The 15,723-nt window shown below is 37.2% G+C and overlaps 1 protein-coding gene across 3 annotated transcripts in view; it reads left to right on the top strand.

Moving 5' to 3' along the window:
- The first annotated feature begins 2,945 nt into the window (after positions 1 to 2,945).
- Positions 2,946 to 15,723, top strand: part of KIFAP3 (kinesin associated protein 3) — a 150,897-nt gene continuing 138,119 nt past the window's right edge. Inside the window, exon 1 of one of the 3 annotated variants that reach the window (XM_026509401.4) lies at positions 2,946 to 3,234. In XM_026509401.4, coding sequence (XP_026365186.1) covers positions 3,203 to 3,234 — 32 coding nt within the window. In that variant the 5' untranslated portion in view covers positions 2,946 to 3,202. The remainder of the gene's footprint in view (positions 3,235 to 15,723) is intronic. The other 2 variants (XM_057315070.1, XM_044387939.3) reach the window with 2 other exon arrangements.

Raw genomic sequence — 15,723 nt, 5'->3', positions numbered from 1 at the left:
ACATGGAAAGATGCTCATATCATTAATCATCATGAAAATGCAACTTAAATCAAATGAGATAGCCCTGCACACCTGTTAGGATAACTAAAGTAAACAAATTTTTAAAAAGCTTGGCAATACTAAGTGCTGGTGAGAATATGGATCAATCTGAACTCCTACATTGTTAGTGGGAATGCATAATGGCACAGCTACTTTGGAAAACGGTTTGGCAGTTTCATAGAATTATTTATGTGTATGCCATAAACTGAACAATCCTATTCCTAGATGTTTGTACAGGAAAAAAGAAAACTTTAGTTCACGCAAAAACCTGTACGTAAGTATTTATAGTGCTTTTTGCAGTGTGGTACATTCATACATAGAATATTACCTAACAATAAAACAGGAATAAGCTACTGAAAAAAAAATAAATTATTGAAACACAACATGGATGACTTTCAAATGTATTATCTAAGTGAAAGAAATCAGGCATAAAAAGCTACATCATGTATGATTATATTAAGATGATATTCTGGAAAAGGAAAAGTTATAGGAACAGAAAACAGATCAGTACTTACCAGAGCATGGGGTTAGGGGAATTGGGTGATTCCTAAGGAACACAAAGGAAATTGAAGGGATGATGGATTCGCTTTATATTTGTGTAGTGTAGTGGTTATACGACCTATGCACTTATCAAAACTCATAGAACTGCCCACCAAAAAGAAAGCATTTTATTGTTAAGTTACACTGAAAAATGTTAAAAAGTTATCATACTGTATGTACTCTCCTGCAACTTGTTCTTTTCTTTTGGTATAATGTTTCTAATACTCATCCATGTGATTTGTGTAGTTCTAGTTCTTAAACTTTTTCTGCTGCTTAATATTGTATAGTACAAATAATTCAGATGTATTTATCCATTCTGTGAAAATACTTTGGAGTTCTTTTTCATTCTTTCTTTTTCTATTATTCACAATACTGCTCTGGTAAGTCTGGAACAAACCTAATTGTGCACATGGGCATGAATTTTCCGAGGCATATAACTAGGAGTAGAATTGCAGAGAGTTAGGGTTATGTTCTGTCCAACTTTGCGAAATAATATATTTTATTCTCAAGTGGTAGTCCCAATGCACTCACACCTGAAATGTTTACCAAACAATTTACAGGGCTTCACATTTTCACCAGTACTTGGTATATTCAGACTTCCTAATTTTTGCAATTTCCTCTTTTTCTTCTTTGTCCATTTCCCCCACTGGGTTTTCTGTCTTTTCCTTTTTGATTCATAGGGGGTCTTAAAATAACCTTAATTAAATCCTGCGGTTTAAATGTTGTTCCTAATGTAGATCTACCACCTGTGTTCATTTGGGTCTGGACCTTTTGGAGAAGAGGCCCAAGTGTCTAGCCAGTTCATTACAAATATCATTGAAAATTCACAGATAATTCAGGAAGAGGACTTATGCATTTTTCGAGGAAAGCTTTCTTGGGTTCTATATTGTGATATCATTTTCCTTGACTATGATGGGAACATCTTGGTTGCCTATAAATTAGCTTTGTTAGCAGCTTTAAAAAATGTACAGCTGACATCTTGCCATTTACAACAACATGGATGGAACCAGAGGGTTTTATGCTAAGCAAAATAAATCAATCAGAGAAAGACAATTACCAGATAATTTCACTGATATGTGGAATTTAGGAAACAAGGCAGAGGATCATAGAGGAAGAGAAGAAAAAATGAAACAAGATGAAACCAGAGAGGGAGACAAACCATAGGAGACTCTTAATCATAGGAAACAAACTGAGGGTTGCTGGAGGGGATGGGGGTAGAGGGATGGGGTAACTGGGTAATGGACATTGGGGAGGGTATGTGTTGTAATGAGCACTGGGTAATATATAAGACTGGTGAATTGCAGAACTGTACCCCTGAAATAAATAATATATTGTATGTTAATTGAATTTAAGTAAAAATTTATTTAAAAAATAAAAATAAAAAATGTACACCTGCCAGAAGTTACTATAAATGGAGAAACTGGTTTAGCAGAAGTTCATTTAAAGAAGAAAAGTTATTTGAATATTAGAACTCATCAGTTTTTTTACTTCTTTGTGCCTGGTAACTTCTTGGTTCACACAGTCCTGAAGTTTAGCTCCAGTCAGCTCACTTCCACCTGATTTTTATGTGATGGAAATAGGTGTATCATTTTTTTTAATTTATATTTTCACTTTCCTTGTGGTGTCTTGTTGATAGTCATAAGTTATTCATTTAATGCAGTGAATTTGTCATTTGCATGGATGTGACAGCTTAGCCCATGGGCATAGAACTGAAAGCAGAGGATATTTACTTGCTAAGATTCAAAACCAGCTCTTCTTCCCTATGGCCTGCATTGCCAACAGTTGCCTGCCTGAGAGGAAACCACCCCCAAGGTACCTTGAGTTAAGGATAATTAGTGTAGGAGTTGGCATTTCAGGAGCTAGTTTGTATGTATGTGTGTGTGAAGCAGGGGGGCGGGGATGGAAGAGTGCATTCTAGATTCAGAATACCAAAGTGGAAGTCACAGATTTGCACTGAATCAAAGGTGAGATTGATTGTATTCATTTTGTATGAGGGTCAGACTATCTCCACAAATTAAGAGCTTCTCAGTGCAATCAGTGCAGTTCCTTTTCCACAATGCCTCCAAACACAAATCTCACTTTACAGGTTACCAGCCGAGGGCTGAGCTGCTCTACAGCATTCACTAATTAAAAGGTTAATGGATTCCCTTTCTCTTTTTTGAAGCTAAGACCTGATATTGCAATTCCGCGGACTGGGATGATTCTTCCAATTTTCATCCTCAAGGGGGCAGTGATCAAGAAGCCAGTCCTTGACCCCCCGCGCGGGTATCTGCGGCAAAACCCCTCCCGCTCGGCTGCAGGGTGCGTCGGATTAATCCCCGGGGCCAGCACCTCACACTGAGCCTGCGCAGACGGCGTGGCGAAGCGGGCGCATGCGCCCTGAGGCGGGGCTGGCGGAGGCCGCGCTGGGCGGGTCTGGGTCCCTCCAGTGTTTCGGAGCCTAGGCGCTGTGGGAGGAGCCGGCGGCCTCACCGTGGTAACCGCAGCGCCGCCGCCCCTCCTTGCAGGCCTCTGGACTGTCATCGCCTTTGGGTGTGGGGATACTTTGGCCACCGTCCCCGGAAATAGCTCCGCCGGCTTTCTCAGATACCCCCATCCTCCCCACGCTGCCGTCGCCGCCGCCATGCAAGGGGAGGACGCCAGATACCTCAAAAGGTGACCACTCCCTAAGGCTCGGTCCTACCTTCCTTGCAGGGCCCTGAAGATACTCTTAGAGGTCCTTGGGTTGGCTTTGAGGTGTCACTGGGCAAAGCTAGAAGCTTAGAGGAGGGGTGGATGCCGGGGAGAAGTGACGGAAAGGAAAGGGGAAAGGTGCACTGGGGAGAAGAGGAAAGGGCCTTTCGGGGGTGCGAGGCCCCCCAGCCTCTTACCGGGCTCGGCGGGACCCTGACAACATTGAAGATGGTTTCCTTGCTACACACATCACATTGTTCACGGGAGAAGGGCGAAGGGCCGAGTAAACCGTGTCTTCCTCCCCTCCAGGCCCCCACTTGGACTCTCCATTTTTCCCCAGTAGGATAAATCCCTTGGGAGCTCCTGGGAATTCCCTTGGGAATGAAGTCTTCTGGTGCCTCTGCTGTCTCCTGTTTGGGGTTCAGCACCGTAGGGTTTTGAAACGATGAAGAAGTGGTGGCTTTTAATTTATAGGAGGCTGGGTTGAGATGGTTCCTTCCTGTGCATTTCTGCTCTCCTCAACCATTTCATCCATTTGACTGCCATGTATACAGTATTAATTTTTGTAGGAGGTTCATAATTATCAAGAGGTTTGTTCAGGAGCTTGTCCTGGAATAGGCCATAATATATTTAGCTTAAGAATACTTGTAGTATCAATTACTCTTTAAAGAAAATTGTATCTGTTGGGATTATTTATTTGACTCCTGTCAAAGAGAAGTTCATCCCTGATGAAAAGGATACATGTCACTGGACCAAGAGTTAGCAGTGATCCAATAGAAAACAATATTAATTAGGACTCTCCATTTTTAGTTAAGTCACTGTTACTGATAGGTTAAAGTACACAGGGAGAGTCACATGTATTTTTTTGGACACAGTTTCATTATTTAAATATGGGGCAAATGTTACCTTATGAGGGATTTGCCGACCAAATATGAAAATACCTTTAAAAGATAAAACATGCATATAATGTGGTGGCATTATTTCAAGTCATAATATACTTTTACTGAATGTGTTCATCCTGGTTTGGCATGGCCCTGAACATCACAGAAACATCTTCTAACCTTTAATCGATTCTTAAAAGGGATTCAAACAATTTGTAAGATCAGTCAAACAATGCACTTCCTTTGCACGACTGAGGCACATATTGCCTGCCTTACTCATTGTATATGAATATTTCCGAAACTCAAATAACCAGGCTTTATCACTAAAATTTTTATAGCAGTATGTAGTCATGACTAGTATATAGTATTGGTTTCCTCCCTGAATTTTGCTTACATCGTTATTTTAAAATATCTTGATTGAAAATTTTATGACAGAAGAAAATACATTAGTTCTCTTTCAACTTTAGATTCCAGATTATTCTAGACAAAGAGCCACTATTATACCATCAGCTTATTTTCATGTAATATAGGTGTGCCAAAAGATAGTTTTTATTAGGATTCTTGTACCTGTATAGACCCTGAGGCATAATTGTCAATCTATTGCTTATTTTGAAAGCCATGTTATCTAGGGTTAAAAAAAATAAAACCAAACAAGTCACTGTGATGTTTGAAGTAAAATAAGGTCAGAATTTGGAAAGGTTGAAACATACGGTCTTCAGTTTTGTCTAATTTTGACAATATGAATAATAAAAAGTTTGCGTTGCTTGTTCTCACTTTAGAAATACGCAGCTGGCATATAATCATACAGGCCTGATGGATTATGATGTCTGGCAGAACCTTCCATTTTAATTATTGGTTCTTAGATAATGATTATGTATGTTCCTTTTGCAGTATTTTTACTTTTAGATTTAGTTTTTAACAGGACAGCAAATGTTTTCAATCTAATTGATTCACTCTAATTTTAATTAGTTGATTTCAGGGGTTTCATTGTAGTTATCACTGAGGAATCTCTAGTCTCTTTATGTTTAAATGTGAGTAGATTATAGAATCAAATCCAGTTTTCATTTTTTTGTCCTGCTACCAGTTTTGATTCAGTAGCACTTAATGAATACTTACAAAATATGTAGTGTATGCCTACCATTGTTCTGGTCACTGGGGAAATGATTAAATAGACATAGTTCATGTCCTCAATCAGATATACACAAACATAGACACTTATTTGTGATTCTGGGTTTTTTAGCCTCCTCTTAAACCTTCCAGTGGCTTTCCATTGCTTTTATTCTTTTTTAAGATTTTATTTATTTATTTGACAGGGAGAGAGACAGCCAGTGAGAGGGAACACAAGCAGGGGGAGTGGGAGAAGAAGAAGCAGGCTCCCAGCAAAGCAGGGAGCCCGATGTGGGGCTCGGTCCCAGCACCCTGGGATCACGCCCTGGGCCAAAGGCAGACGCTTAACGACTGAGCGGGGCTCCATCCCAGAATCCTGGAATCACGCCCTGGGCCAGAGGCAGATGCTTAAGGACTGAGCCACCCAGGTGCCCCTCCATTGCTTTTAGAGTTAGAGCACCTACCTTTTCATCTTTCTCTCTCTCTGCTTCCCTCCCACCCCCAATAATTTCATACCTGAGCCTTACAGAAGTAACTTCTATTAGATCTTTGTGTTTCAGTGTTAGGTTCCAAATGCCCTTCTCATTGTCTGGAACTTGCCCTGTTACTCACCTAGCTAACTCCTCATTTTTCCTGTTTTTGCTTAAATGTCACTTTTTCCAAAAAGTCTTTCCTGAGCTGCCATTTCTTCATCCCACAATCCACAGTCCAGGTCAGATATACCTGTAAGGTTTTCGTGATACCAAATACCTTGTCTTTACCCATTTTACCACTATATTGTTATTGTTTGTCTTTTCTGCTGGTCTGTAAGCTCCAAAAGGCTAAGGAGCTATATATATCTTACTTCTCATTGTATCCTCAGCACACAGCACAGTGCCTGGAATGTAATACTCACTATATAATTATTAAATGAAGTGAAAATAAGGCTACAAAGAAAAATGGGCCAAATCATATAGGAATTAGGAGCTGTTGTAAAGAGTTGAGAATTGTAAAAGCAGTGGGGAACCACTGAAGGATTTTTAAGAGTAAATGTCATTCATTCATTCATTCATTCATTCAATAGTTATTTGAAATTCTACCATGTAAAAGCCACTCAGCCAAGTAATTAAAAGTATTGAATGAATGATACTTTCTCTGCTTTATGGTACTTATAATGTATCAAGGAATACAGACTTTAAATAATATATAATCAGAAGTAATTATTGTATTTATGATAAGTGCTATAAACATATGATAAGCAAAATCAGTATATGGCCTTTGTGTAAAGCTTTTTTTATATACAGTATAATGTTTTCAACATTCATCTATGTTTTAGCATTCATTAGTACTTCATTCCATTTAATAGCTGGATGATAATTCATTGTGTGGATATAGCACATTTTGATTATCCATTCATCTATTGAGGGACATTTATATTGTTTCTATGTATTGGCTATTGTGAGTAAAGCTGCTTTGAACATTCCTGTACTAGTTTCAGTACCTTTTTTCACTCTCTGGTATGTCCCTAGTTGTTGCAAGGTAATGTACTAATTCTATATTTAACTTATTGGGGAACCACCAAACTGTTTTTTACAGTGACTGCACCATTTTACATTCCCACCAGCAGTGTATGAGAGCTCCAATTTTTTGAATCACCAACAGTTGCTATTTATTTTTTTAAATTATGGCCATTCAGTGGATGTGAAGTAGTATCTTATTGTGGTTTTGATTTGCATTTCCCTAGTTACTAGTGATATTGAGCATCTTTTTATAAGGTTCTTGTCCTTTGTCTATATTCTTTGGAGAAAAGAGTTCTTTATATGTTCTAGATACTAGACTCTTATCAGAAAAATAGTTTGCAAATATTTTGTCGCATTCCGTGGTGGTTTTTTTCATTCTCTTCACAGTATCCTTCCTTATGCAAAAGTCTTAAATTTTGATGAAGTCCAGTTTAATTTTTTCTTTAGTTGCTTTTGATGCCATTATTTAAGAAACCATTGGCCAAATAGTTCGTTTCTGCTTTGTTTCCCTTGCCTCAAGGACCTATCTAGAAAGATGTTGCTAAAGCTGATGTCAGAGGAATTATTGGATATCCACACATAAAGGAATGGAATTGGACCCTTACTTTATGCCACGTAATTAACTCTAGGATTTTTATGGTTTCATATCTCACATTTAGGTCCTTAATCCATTTGAGTTTATTTTTGTGTGTAGTGAAGAGAGTGGTCCAGTTTCATTCTTTTGCATATAGCAAAATAAAAAGCTTCTGCACAGCAGAGGGAACAATCAACAAAAGTAAAAGACAACCTACTGAATCAGAGAACATATTTGCAAACAACATTTCTGAAAAAGGGCTAGTATCCAAAATATATAAAGAAGTTACACAACTCAACACCAAAAAAACAAATAATCGAATTAAAAAATGGACAGAAGATATGAACAGACATTTCTCCAAAGAAGATATACAGAGGGCCAAAACACACATGAAAAGATGCTCAACATCACTCATCATCAGGGAGATGCAAATCAAAACTACAATGAGACATCACTTTACACTTGTCAGAATGGCTAAAATCAAAATCACAAGAAGCAAGTGTTGCCCAGGATGTGGAGAAAAAGGAACCTTCATGCACTGTTATTGGGAATGCAAACTGGTGCAGTCACTGTGGAAGACAGTGTGGAGGTTCCTCAAAAAGATAAAAATAGAACTACCCTGTGAGCCAGTAATTGCACTACTAGGTATTGATCAAAAAACTACAGAAACACTAATTTAAAGGGATAGATGACCCTATGTTTATTGCAGCATTATTTATAATAACCAAATAATGGAAGCATCCCCAGTGTCTATCTACAGGTGAATGGATAAAGGAGAGGTGATATATATATATATATCACCCATCAAATATTATTCACCCTTCAAAAAGAATGAAATCTTGCCATTTGCAACAACGTGGATGGATCTGGAGAATTTTATGCTAAGTGAAATAAGTCAGTGAGAGAAAGATAAATACCATATAATTTCTCTCATATGTGGAATTTAAGAAGCAACAGATGAATGGAAAAAAAGAGAGGGAGACAAACTGAAAAACAAACACTTATATATAGAGAACAAACTGATCGTTACCAGAGGGGAGGTGGGTGAGGGGATGGGTAGAATAGCTGATGGGGATTAAAAAGTACACTTACGATGAGCACTGGGTGATGTATAGAATTGTTGAATCACTATACTTTACACCTGAAACTAATATAACAGTGTGTATTAAATATACAGGAATTAAAATTTAAAAATTAATTAAAAAAAGAAACCATTGTCACATCCAAGGCCATGAAGATTTGCCTCTATGTTTTCTAAGAGTTTTATCATTTCAGCTCTAAAATTTGTGTTTTTGATCCATCTTGAGTTAATTATGTGGTATAAAGTAAGGGTCCAATTTCATTCTTTTGCATGTGGATATCTGGTTGTCCTGGCATCATCTGTTAAAGGGATCATTCTTTCCCAATGCTACCTTTGTTGGAAATCAGTTGATGGTAGATGTAAGGGCTTATTTCTGGACTCAATTCTATTCCATTGATCTATATGTCTATTTTTGTGCTAGTACTTCACTGTTTTGATTACTGTAACTTTCTGTAGATCATTCCGGGGAATATTGCCATCTTAACACTGTTAAGTCATCCAATCTATGAACAAGGGGTGTCTGTACATTTAATTCTTAAGAATTTCTTCAGCAACATTTCATAGTTTTCACTGTATAAGTGGTGCACCTCTCTACTTAAATTTATTAGTATTTTTATTCTTTTTAAAAAATATTTATTTATTTATTTGAGAGAAAGATCATGCACATGAGCGGGAGGTCAGAGGGAGAGGGAGAGAGAATCTCACTGGACGTGAGGCTCCATCTCCAGACCATGAGATCACAACCTGAGCCAAAACCAAGAGTGGGACACTTAACTGACTGAGCTACCCAGGGACCCCTGTATTCTCTTTTTATCCCTCTATCTTTATTATTTCCTACCTTCTTACAAGCTTGGGATTTAGTTTATTCTTTTTCTGGTTCCTTAAGGTGTAAAATTAGGTTATTGATTTGAAATCTGTTTATTGATCTATAATTGACATATTAGTTTCAGGTGCATATCATAATGATTTGTGTGTATTCATGTATATTATGAAATGGTCACCACTATAAGTCTAGTTAACATCCATTACTATACAGTAATGTTTTTCTTGTGATGAGAACTAAGATTTGTTCTCTTGGCAATTCTCAAGTATACAGTACAACAATAATAGTCACAATGCTGTACCTTATATCCCCAGGACTTACTTATTTTATAGCTGGAAATTTATACCTTTTGACCACCTTCACCTGTTTTGCCCACCTTCCACTCCCTACCTTTGGCAACTACCAATCTATTCTGTGTATCTGCGAGTTTGAGTTTGTTTTGTTCTTAGATTCTACATAAAACTGAGATCATATAGAATTTCTCTCTCTCTCTGACTTATTTCACATAGCATAATGCCCTCAAGGTCCATCCATGTTGTCACAGATGACAATATTTCACACATATATACATACATACACCACATTTTCTTTACCCATTTATCCATCGATGGACGCTTAAGTTGCTTCTATGTATTGGCTATTGTAAATAATGCTTTTGACTTAGTGTTGTTTCCTTTGAATAAATACTCAAAAGTGAATTTGCTGGATCATATGGTAGTTCTATGTTCAGTTTCTTGAGAAACCTCTATATGGTTTTCCATAGTGGCTGCATTGATTTAAATTCCCACCAGCAGTGTACAGGGGTTCCCTTTTCTCCACATCCTTACCAACACTTGCTGTATCTTGTCTTTTTGATAATAGCTATTCTGACAGGTATGGGGTGATATCTCATTGTGGTTTTGATTTGCATTTCACTGATGACTAGAGATTTTGAGCATCTAGAGATTTTTTTAAATAATTTTTATTATGTTATGTTAGTCACCATACAGTATATCCTTAGTTTTTGATGTAGTGTTCCATGATTCATTATTTGCGTATAACACCCAGTGCACCATGCAATACGTGCCCTCCTTAGTACCCGTCACCAGCCTATCCTGGTCCCCCACCCCTCTCCCCTCTGAAGCCCTCAGTTTGTTTCCCAGAGTCCATAGTCTCTCATGGTCCATTCCCTCTTCTGTTTACCCCCACTTCATTCTTCCCTTCCTTCTCCTACCGATGTTCCTGCTATTTCTTATGTTCCATAAATGAGTGAAACCATATGATAATTGTCTTTCTCTGCTTGACTTATTTCACTTAGCATAATCTCCTCCAGTCCTGTCCATGTTGCTGCAAATGTTGGGTAATCGTTCTTTCTGATGACTGAGTAATATGCTATTGTATATATGAACCACATCTTCTTAATCCATTTGTCTGTTTAAGGGCATCTCGGCTCCTTCCACAATTTAGCTATTGTGGACAAAGCTGCTATGAACATTGGGGTGCATATGGCCCTTCTCTTCACTATGTCTGTATCTTTGGGGTAAATACCCAGTAGTGCAATTGCTGGATCATAGGGTAGCTCTATTTTTAACTTTTTAAGGGACCTCCACACTGTTTTCCAAAGTGGCCGTATCAACTTGCATTCCCACCAACAGTGTAAGAGGGATCCCCTTTCTCCACATCCTCTCCAACATTTGTTGTTTCTTGCCTTCTCAATTTTTGCCATTCTAACTGGTGTAAGGTGGTATCTCAATGTGGTTTTGATTTGTATTTCCCTGATGGCTAATGATTTTGAACATTTTTTCATGTGTCTGTTAGTCATTTGTATGTCATCATTGGAAAAGTGTCTGTTCATATCTTCTGCCCATTTTATGATTTATTTGTTTCTCATGTATTGAGTTTGAGAAGTTCTTTGTAGATCTTGGATACCAGTCTTTTATCTGTAGTATCATTTGCAAATATATTCTCCCATTCCGTGGGCTGCCTCTTAGTTTTTTTGACTGTTTCCTTGGCCGTGCAGAAGCTTTTATTTTGATGAAGTCCCACAAGTTCATTTTATCTTTTGTTTCTCTTGCCTTTGGAGATGTGTCATGAAAAAAGTTGCTGTGGCCGATGTCGAAGAGGTTGCAGCCTATGTTCTTCTCTATGATTTTGATGGATTCCTGTCTCACATCGAGGTCTTTCATCCATTTGGATTTTATCTTTGTGTATGGTGTGAGAGAGTGGTCAAGTTTCATTCTTTTGCATATAGCTGTCCAATTTTCCCAGCACCATTTATTGAAGAGACTGTCTTTTTTCCACTGATGTTTTTTCCTGCTTTGTCAAAGATTAGTTGCCCAAAGAGCCTAGGGTCCATTTCTGGGTTCTCTATTCTGTTCCATTGGTCTATGTGTCTGTTTTTGTTCTAGTACCATGCTGTCTTTGTGATCACAGCTTTGTAGTATAGCTTGAAACCCAGCAACATGATGCCCCCAGCTTTGTTTTTCCTTTTCAACAATTCCTTGGCGATTCGGGGCCTTTTCTGGTTCCACACAACTTTAAGGGCAGTTTGTTTCAGTTCATTGAAAAATGTCATTGGTATTTTGATCGGGATGGCATTGAAAGTGTAGATTGCTCTAGGTAGCATAGACACTGAAACTATGTTTATTCTTCCAATCCATGAGCATGGAATATTTTTCCATCTTTTTGTGTCTTCTTCAATGCCTTTTAAGAGTGATTTGTAGTTTCTAGAATATAGATTCTTTATGTCTCTGGTTAAGTTAATTCTGAGATAACGTATGATTTTTGGTGCTATTGTAAATGGAATTGATTCCCTAATTTCTCTTTCTTCAGTCTCATTGTTCGTGTATAGAAATGCAACTGATTTCTGAGCATTGATTTTGTATCCCGCCACATTACTGAATTGCTCTATAAGTTCTAGTAATTTGGGGGCGGAGTCTTTTGAATTTTCCATATAGGGTATCATGTCATCTGCAAAGAGAGACAGTTTGACTTCTTCTTTGCCGATTTGGATACTTTTTATCCCTTTTCATTGTCTGATTGCTGTTGCAATGACTTCTAGTACTATGTTGAATAATAATGGCGAGAGTGGACATCGTTGTCATGTTCCTGATCTTAAGGGAAAGGCTTTCAGCTTTTCCCCATTGAGAATGATATTCGCTGTAGGCTTTTCATAGATGGTTTTTATGAAATTGAGGAAGGTACCCTCTATCTCTACACTCTGAAGTGTTTTAATCAGGAAAGAATGCTCTATTTGACATCTAGAGATTTTTAGCATCTTTTCATGTACCTTTTGGCCATCTGTATGTCTTCTTTGGAAAAATGCCTATTCAGATCCTCTGCTAATTTTTTAATTAGATTGGATTCTTTTTTCTTTCTTTTTTTTTTTTTTTTGCTTTTGAGTTCTATGAGGTGTTTAGATACTTTGGATATTAACCCATTATCATATATTATTATTGGCAAATATATTCTCACATGTAATAGGTCACCTTTTCATTTTTGTTTCTTTTATTGGGCAGAAGATTATTAGTTTGATTTTGTCCCACATATTTATTTTTGTTTTTGTTGCCTTTGCTTTTGGTGTCAAATAAAAAAAAAAAGCCAAGACCTATGGCAAGAAGCTTATTGCCTATATTTTCTTCTAGGAATTTTATAGTTATAGGGCTTATGTTCAACTCCTTAATGCATTTTGAACTAATTTTTGTATATGGTGTAAGATAATGGTCCAGTTTCATTCTTTTGCATGTAGCTGTCCAATTTTCCAAATACCATTTATTGAAGAGACTGTCCTTTCTGTTGTATATTATTGACTCCTTTGTTGTAAATTAATTGGCTGTATATGTGTGGGTTTATTTCTGGGCTCTGTATTCTGTTGGTACATGTGTCTATTTTTATGCAAATACCTACTGTTTTGATTACTGTAACTTTGTAATATAGTTTGAAACCAGAAAATGTGGGACACCTGGGTGACTCAGTCTATTAAACATCTGCCTTGGGCTCAGGTCATGATACTAGGACCCTGAGATCTAGCCCCACATCAGGCTATCTACTCAGGGGGAGTCTGCTGCTTCTTCTCCCTCTGCCACTCCCTCTGCTTGTATTCTCTCTCTCTCTGTGTGTGTCAAATAAATAGATAAAATCTTGAAAAAGAAAGAAGGAAAGACCAGGAAATGTGATGTCTCTCGCTTTGTTCTTTCTCAAGATTGCTTTGGTTATTCATGGTCTTTTGTGCTTCCATACCCATTTTAGGATTGTTTGTTCAATTTCTGTGGAAAAATGCCATTGGGATTTTGATTAGGATTGTGTTGAATTTGTAGATTTCTTTGGGTGGTATGGACATTTTATCAGTATTAATTCTTCCAGTCCATAAGCACAGAATATCTTTTCATTATTTGTATTGTGTTCAGTTTCTTTCATCAATATCTTACAGTTTTCAGTGTATAGGTCTTTTACCTTCTTGGCTAAACTTATTTCTAGATATGTTATTCTTTTTGATGTAATTGTAAATGGGATTATTTTCTTAATTGCACTTAAGGGGTTCATCATTAGTATATGGAAATGCAACTGATATTTAATATCAGTTTTTGTAACCTGCAACTTTCTTGAATTCGTTTATTAGTTCTAACAGTTTTTTGTGGAGTCCTTAGAATTTTCTCTATAATAATATCATGTCATTTGCAAATAGTGGCAGTTTTACTTCTTGCTTTCTGATTTGGATGCCTGTTATTTCTTTTTCTTGACAAATTACTCTGGCTTGGGCTCCTAGCACTATGTTGAATAGAAGTGGTAAGAGTGGGCATCCTTGCCTTGTTCCTGATCTTTGAGGAAAAGCTTTCAGCTTTTCACTGTTGAATATGATATTAACTGTGTGTTTACCATATATAGCCTTTATTGTGTTGTGGTACATTCCCTGTGTGTTCATTTTGGTGACAGTTTTTATTGTAAGTGGATGTTGAATGTTGTCAAATGTTTTCTGCATCTATTGGAGATAATCATATGACTTTTACACTTCATTCTGTTAATGTAATGTATCGTATTGATTTTTTTTGTTTTTTTAAGATTTTTAAATTTATTTATTTATTGGACAGAGAGAGACACAGTGAGAGAGGGAACACCAGCAGGGAGAGTGGGAGAGGGAGAAGCAGGCTTCCCGCTGAGCAGGGAGCCTGATGCGGGGCTTGATCCCAAGGAACCTGGTATCATGACCTGAACTGAAGGCAAACGCTTAATGACTGAGCCACCTAGGTGCCCCAGTAATGTATCATATTGATTGATTTGCATTTATTGAACCATCCTTACATCCTTCAAATCAATTGCCGTTGATCATGATGTATGATCCTTTTAATGTAAACTTGAATTTTGTTTGCTAGTATTTTGTTGAAGATTTTTGCATTTATGTTCCTTAGAGTTACTAGCCTATAATTTTCTTGTGGTGTCCTTGTCTGGTTTTGGTGTCAAGGTAATGCTGGCCTCATAAAAATGAGTTCATAAGTATTCCCTCCTGTTCTATTCTGAGAATGATTGATATTAATTCTTTGAATGTTTGGTAGCATTAACCAGTGAAGCTGTTGGGTCTGGACTTTTGTTTTTTGGGCCATTTTTGACTACTGATTCAATCCCTTACTAGTAATTGGTCTCTTTATATTTTCTGTTTCTTTATGATTCAATCTTGGTAGGTTGAATATTTTTTAGGATTTTACCCATTTCTTCTATGTTGTTAAATTTGTTGGTGTATAATTAATTGTTAAGACTCGTGGTCCTTTGTATTTCTGTGTTATCCGTTGTAATGTTTCCTGTTTTGTTTCCAATTTTATTTATTTGAGTCCTCTTTCTTTTTTCTTGGTGAATCTAGCTAAAGGTTTGTCAACCATCTTGTAGTTTGATTGATCTTTTCTGTTGTTCCTTTAGGGTGTATTTCATTTATTTTCACTTTGCTCTTTGTTATTTCCTTTCTTCTAACTTTGGGCCTTGTTTTTTTTTTTTTGTTTGTTTGTTTGTTTGTTTTTTAGATTTATTTATTTTAGAGAGAGCCAGGAGAGGGAGAAAGAATCTCAGGCAGACTCCTGGCTGAGTGCAGAGCCCAACACGTGGGCTCAATCTCATGACCCTGAGGTCACTACCTGAGCTGAAACCAAGAGTTGGACACTTACCAGCTGTATCACCCAGGTGCCCCTGGGCTTTGTTAGTTCTTTTTTCTAGTTTCTTGAGGTATAAAGTTAGCTTGTTTATTTGAGATCTTTCTTCTTCCTTGATGCAGGCATTTTTATCGCTATGAACTTCCCTCTTAGAACTGTGTTTTTTATATCCTTTGATTTGGTTTATTGTATTTCCATTTCCGCTTGTCTCAAGGTATTTTTTGAGTTCTCTTTTGGTTTCTTTGACCCATTGATTGTTCAGTGGCATGTTATTTAATCTCCACATATTTGTGAATTTTTCAGTTTTCTTCTTGTAATTGATTCTAGTGTTATATTATTATGGTCAGAAAAGATGCTTGATATATTTCAGTCTTTAAATATATTAAAACTTGT

This window comes from Ursus arctos, unplaced genomic scaffold (genome assembly GCF_023065955.2).
Source record: "Ursus arctos isolate Adak ecotype North America unplaced genomic scaffold, UrsArc2.0 scaffold_2, whole genome shotgun sequence".
Taxonomy (NCBI): Eukaryota; Metazoa; Chordata; class Mammalia; order Carnivora; family Ursidae; genus Ursus; species Ursus arctos.
This window is presented reverse-complemented; position numbering and strand designations above follow the sequence as displayed.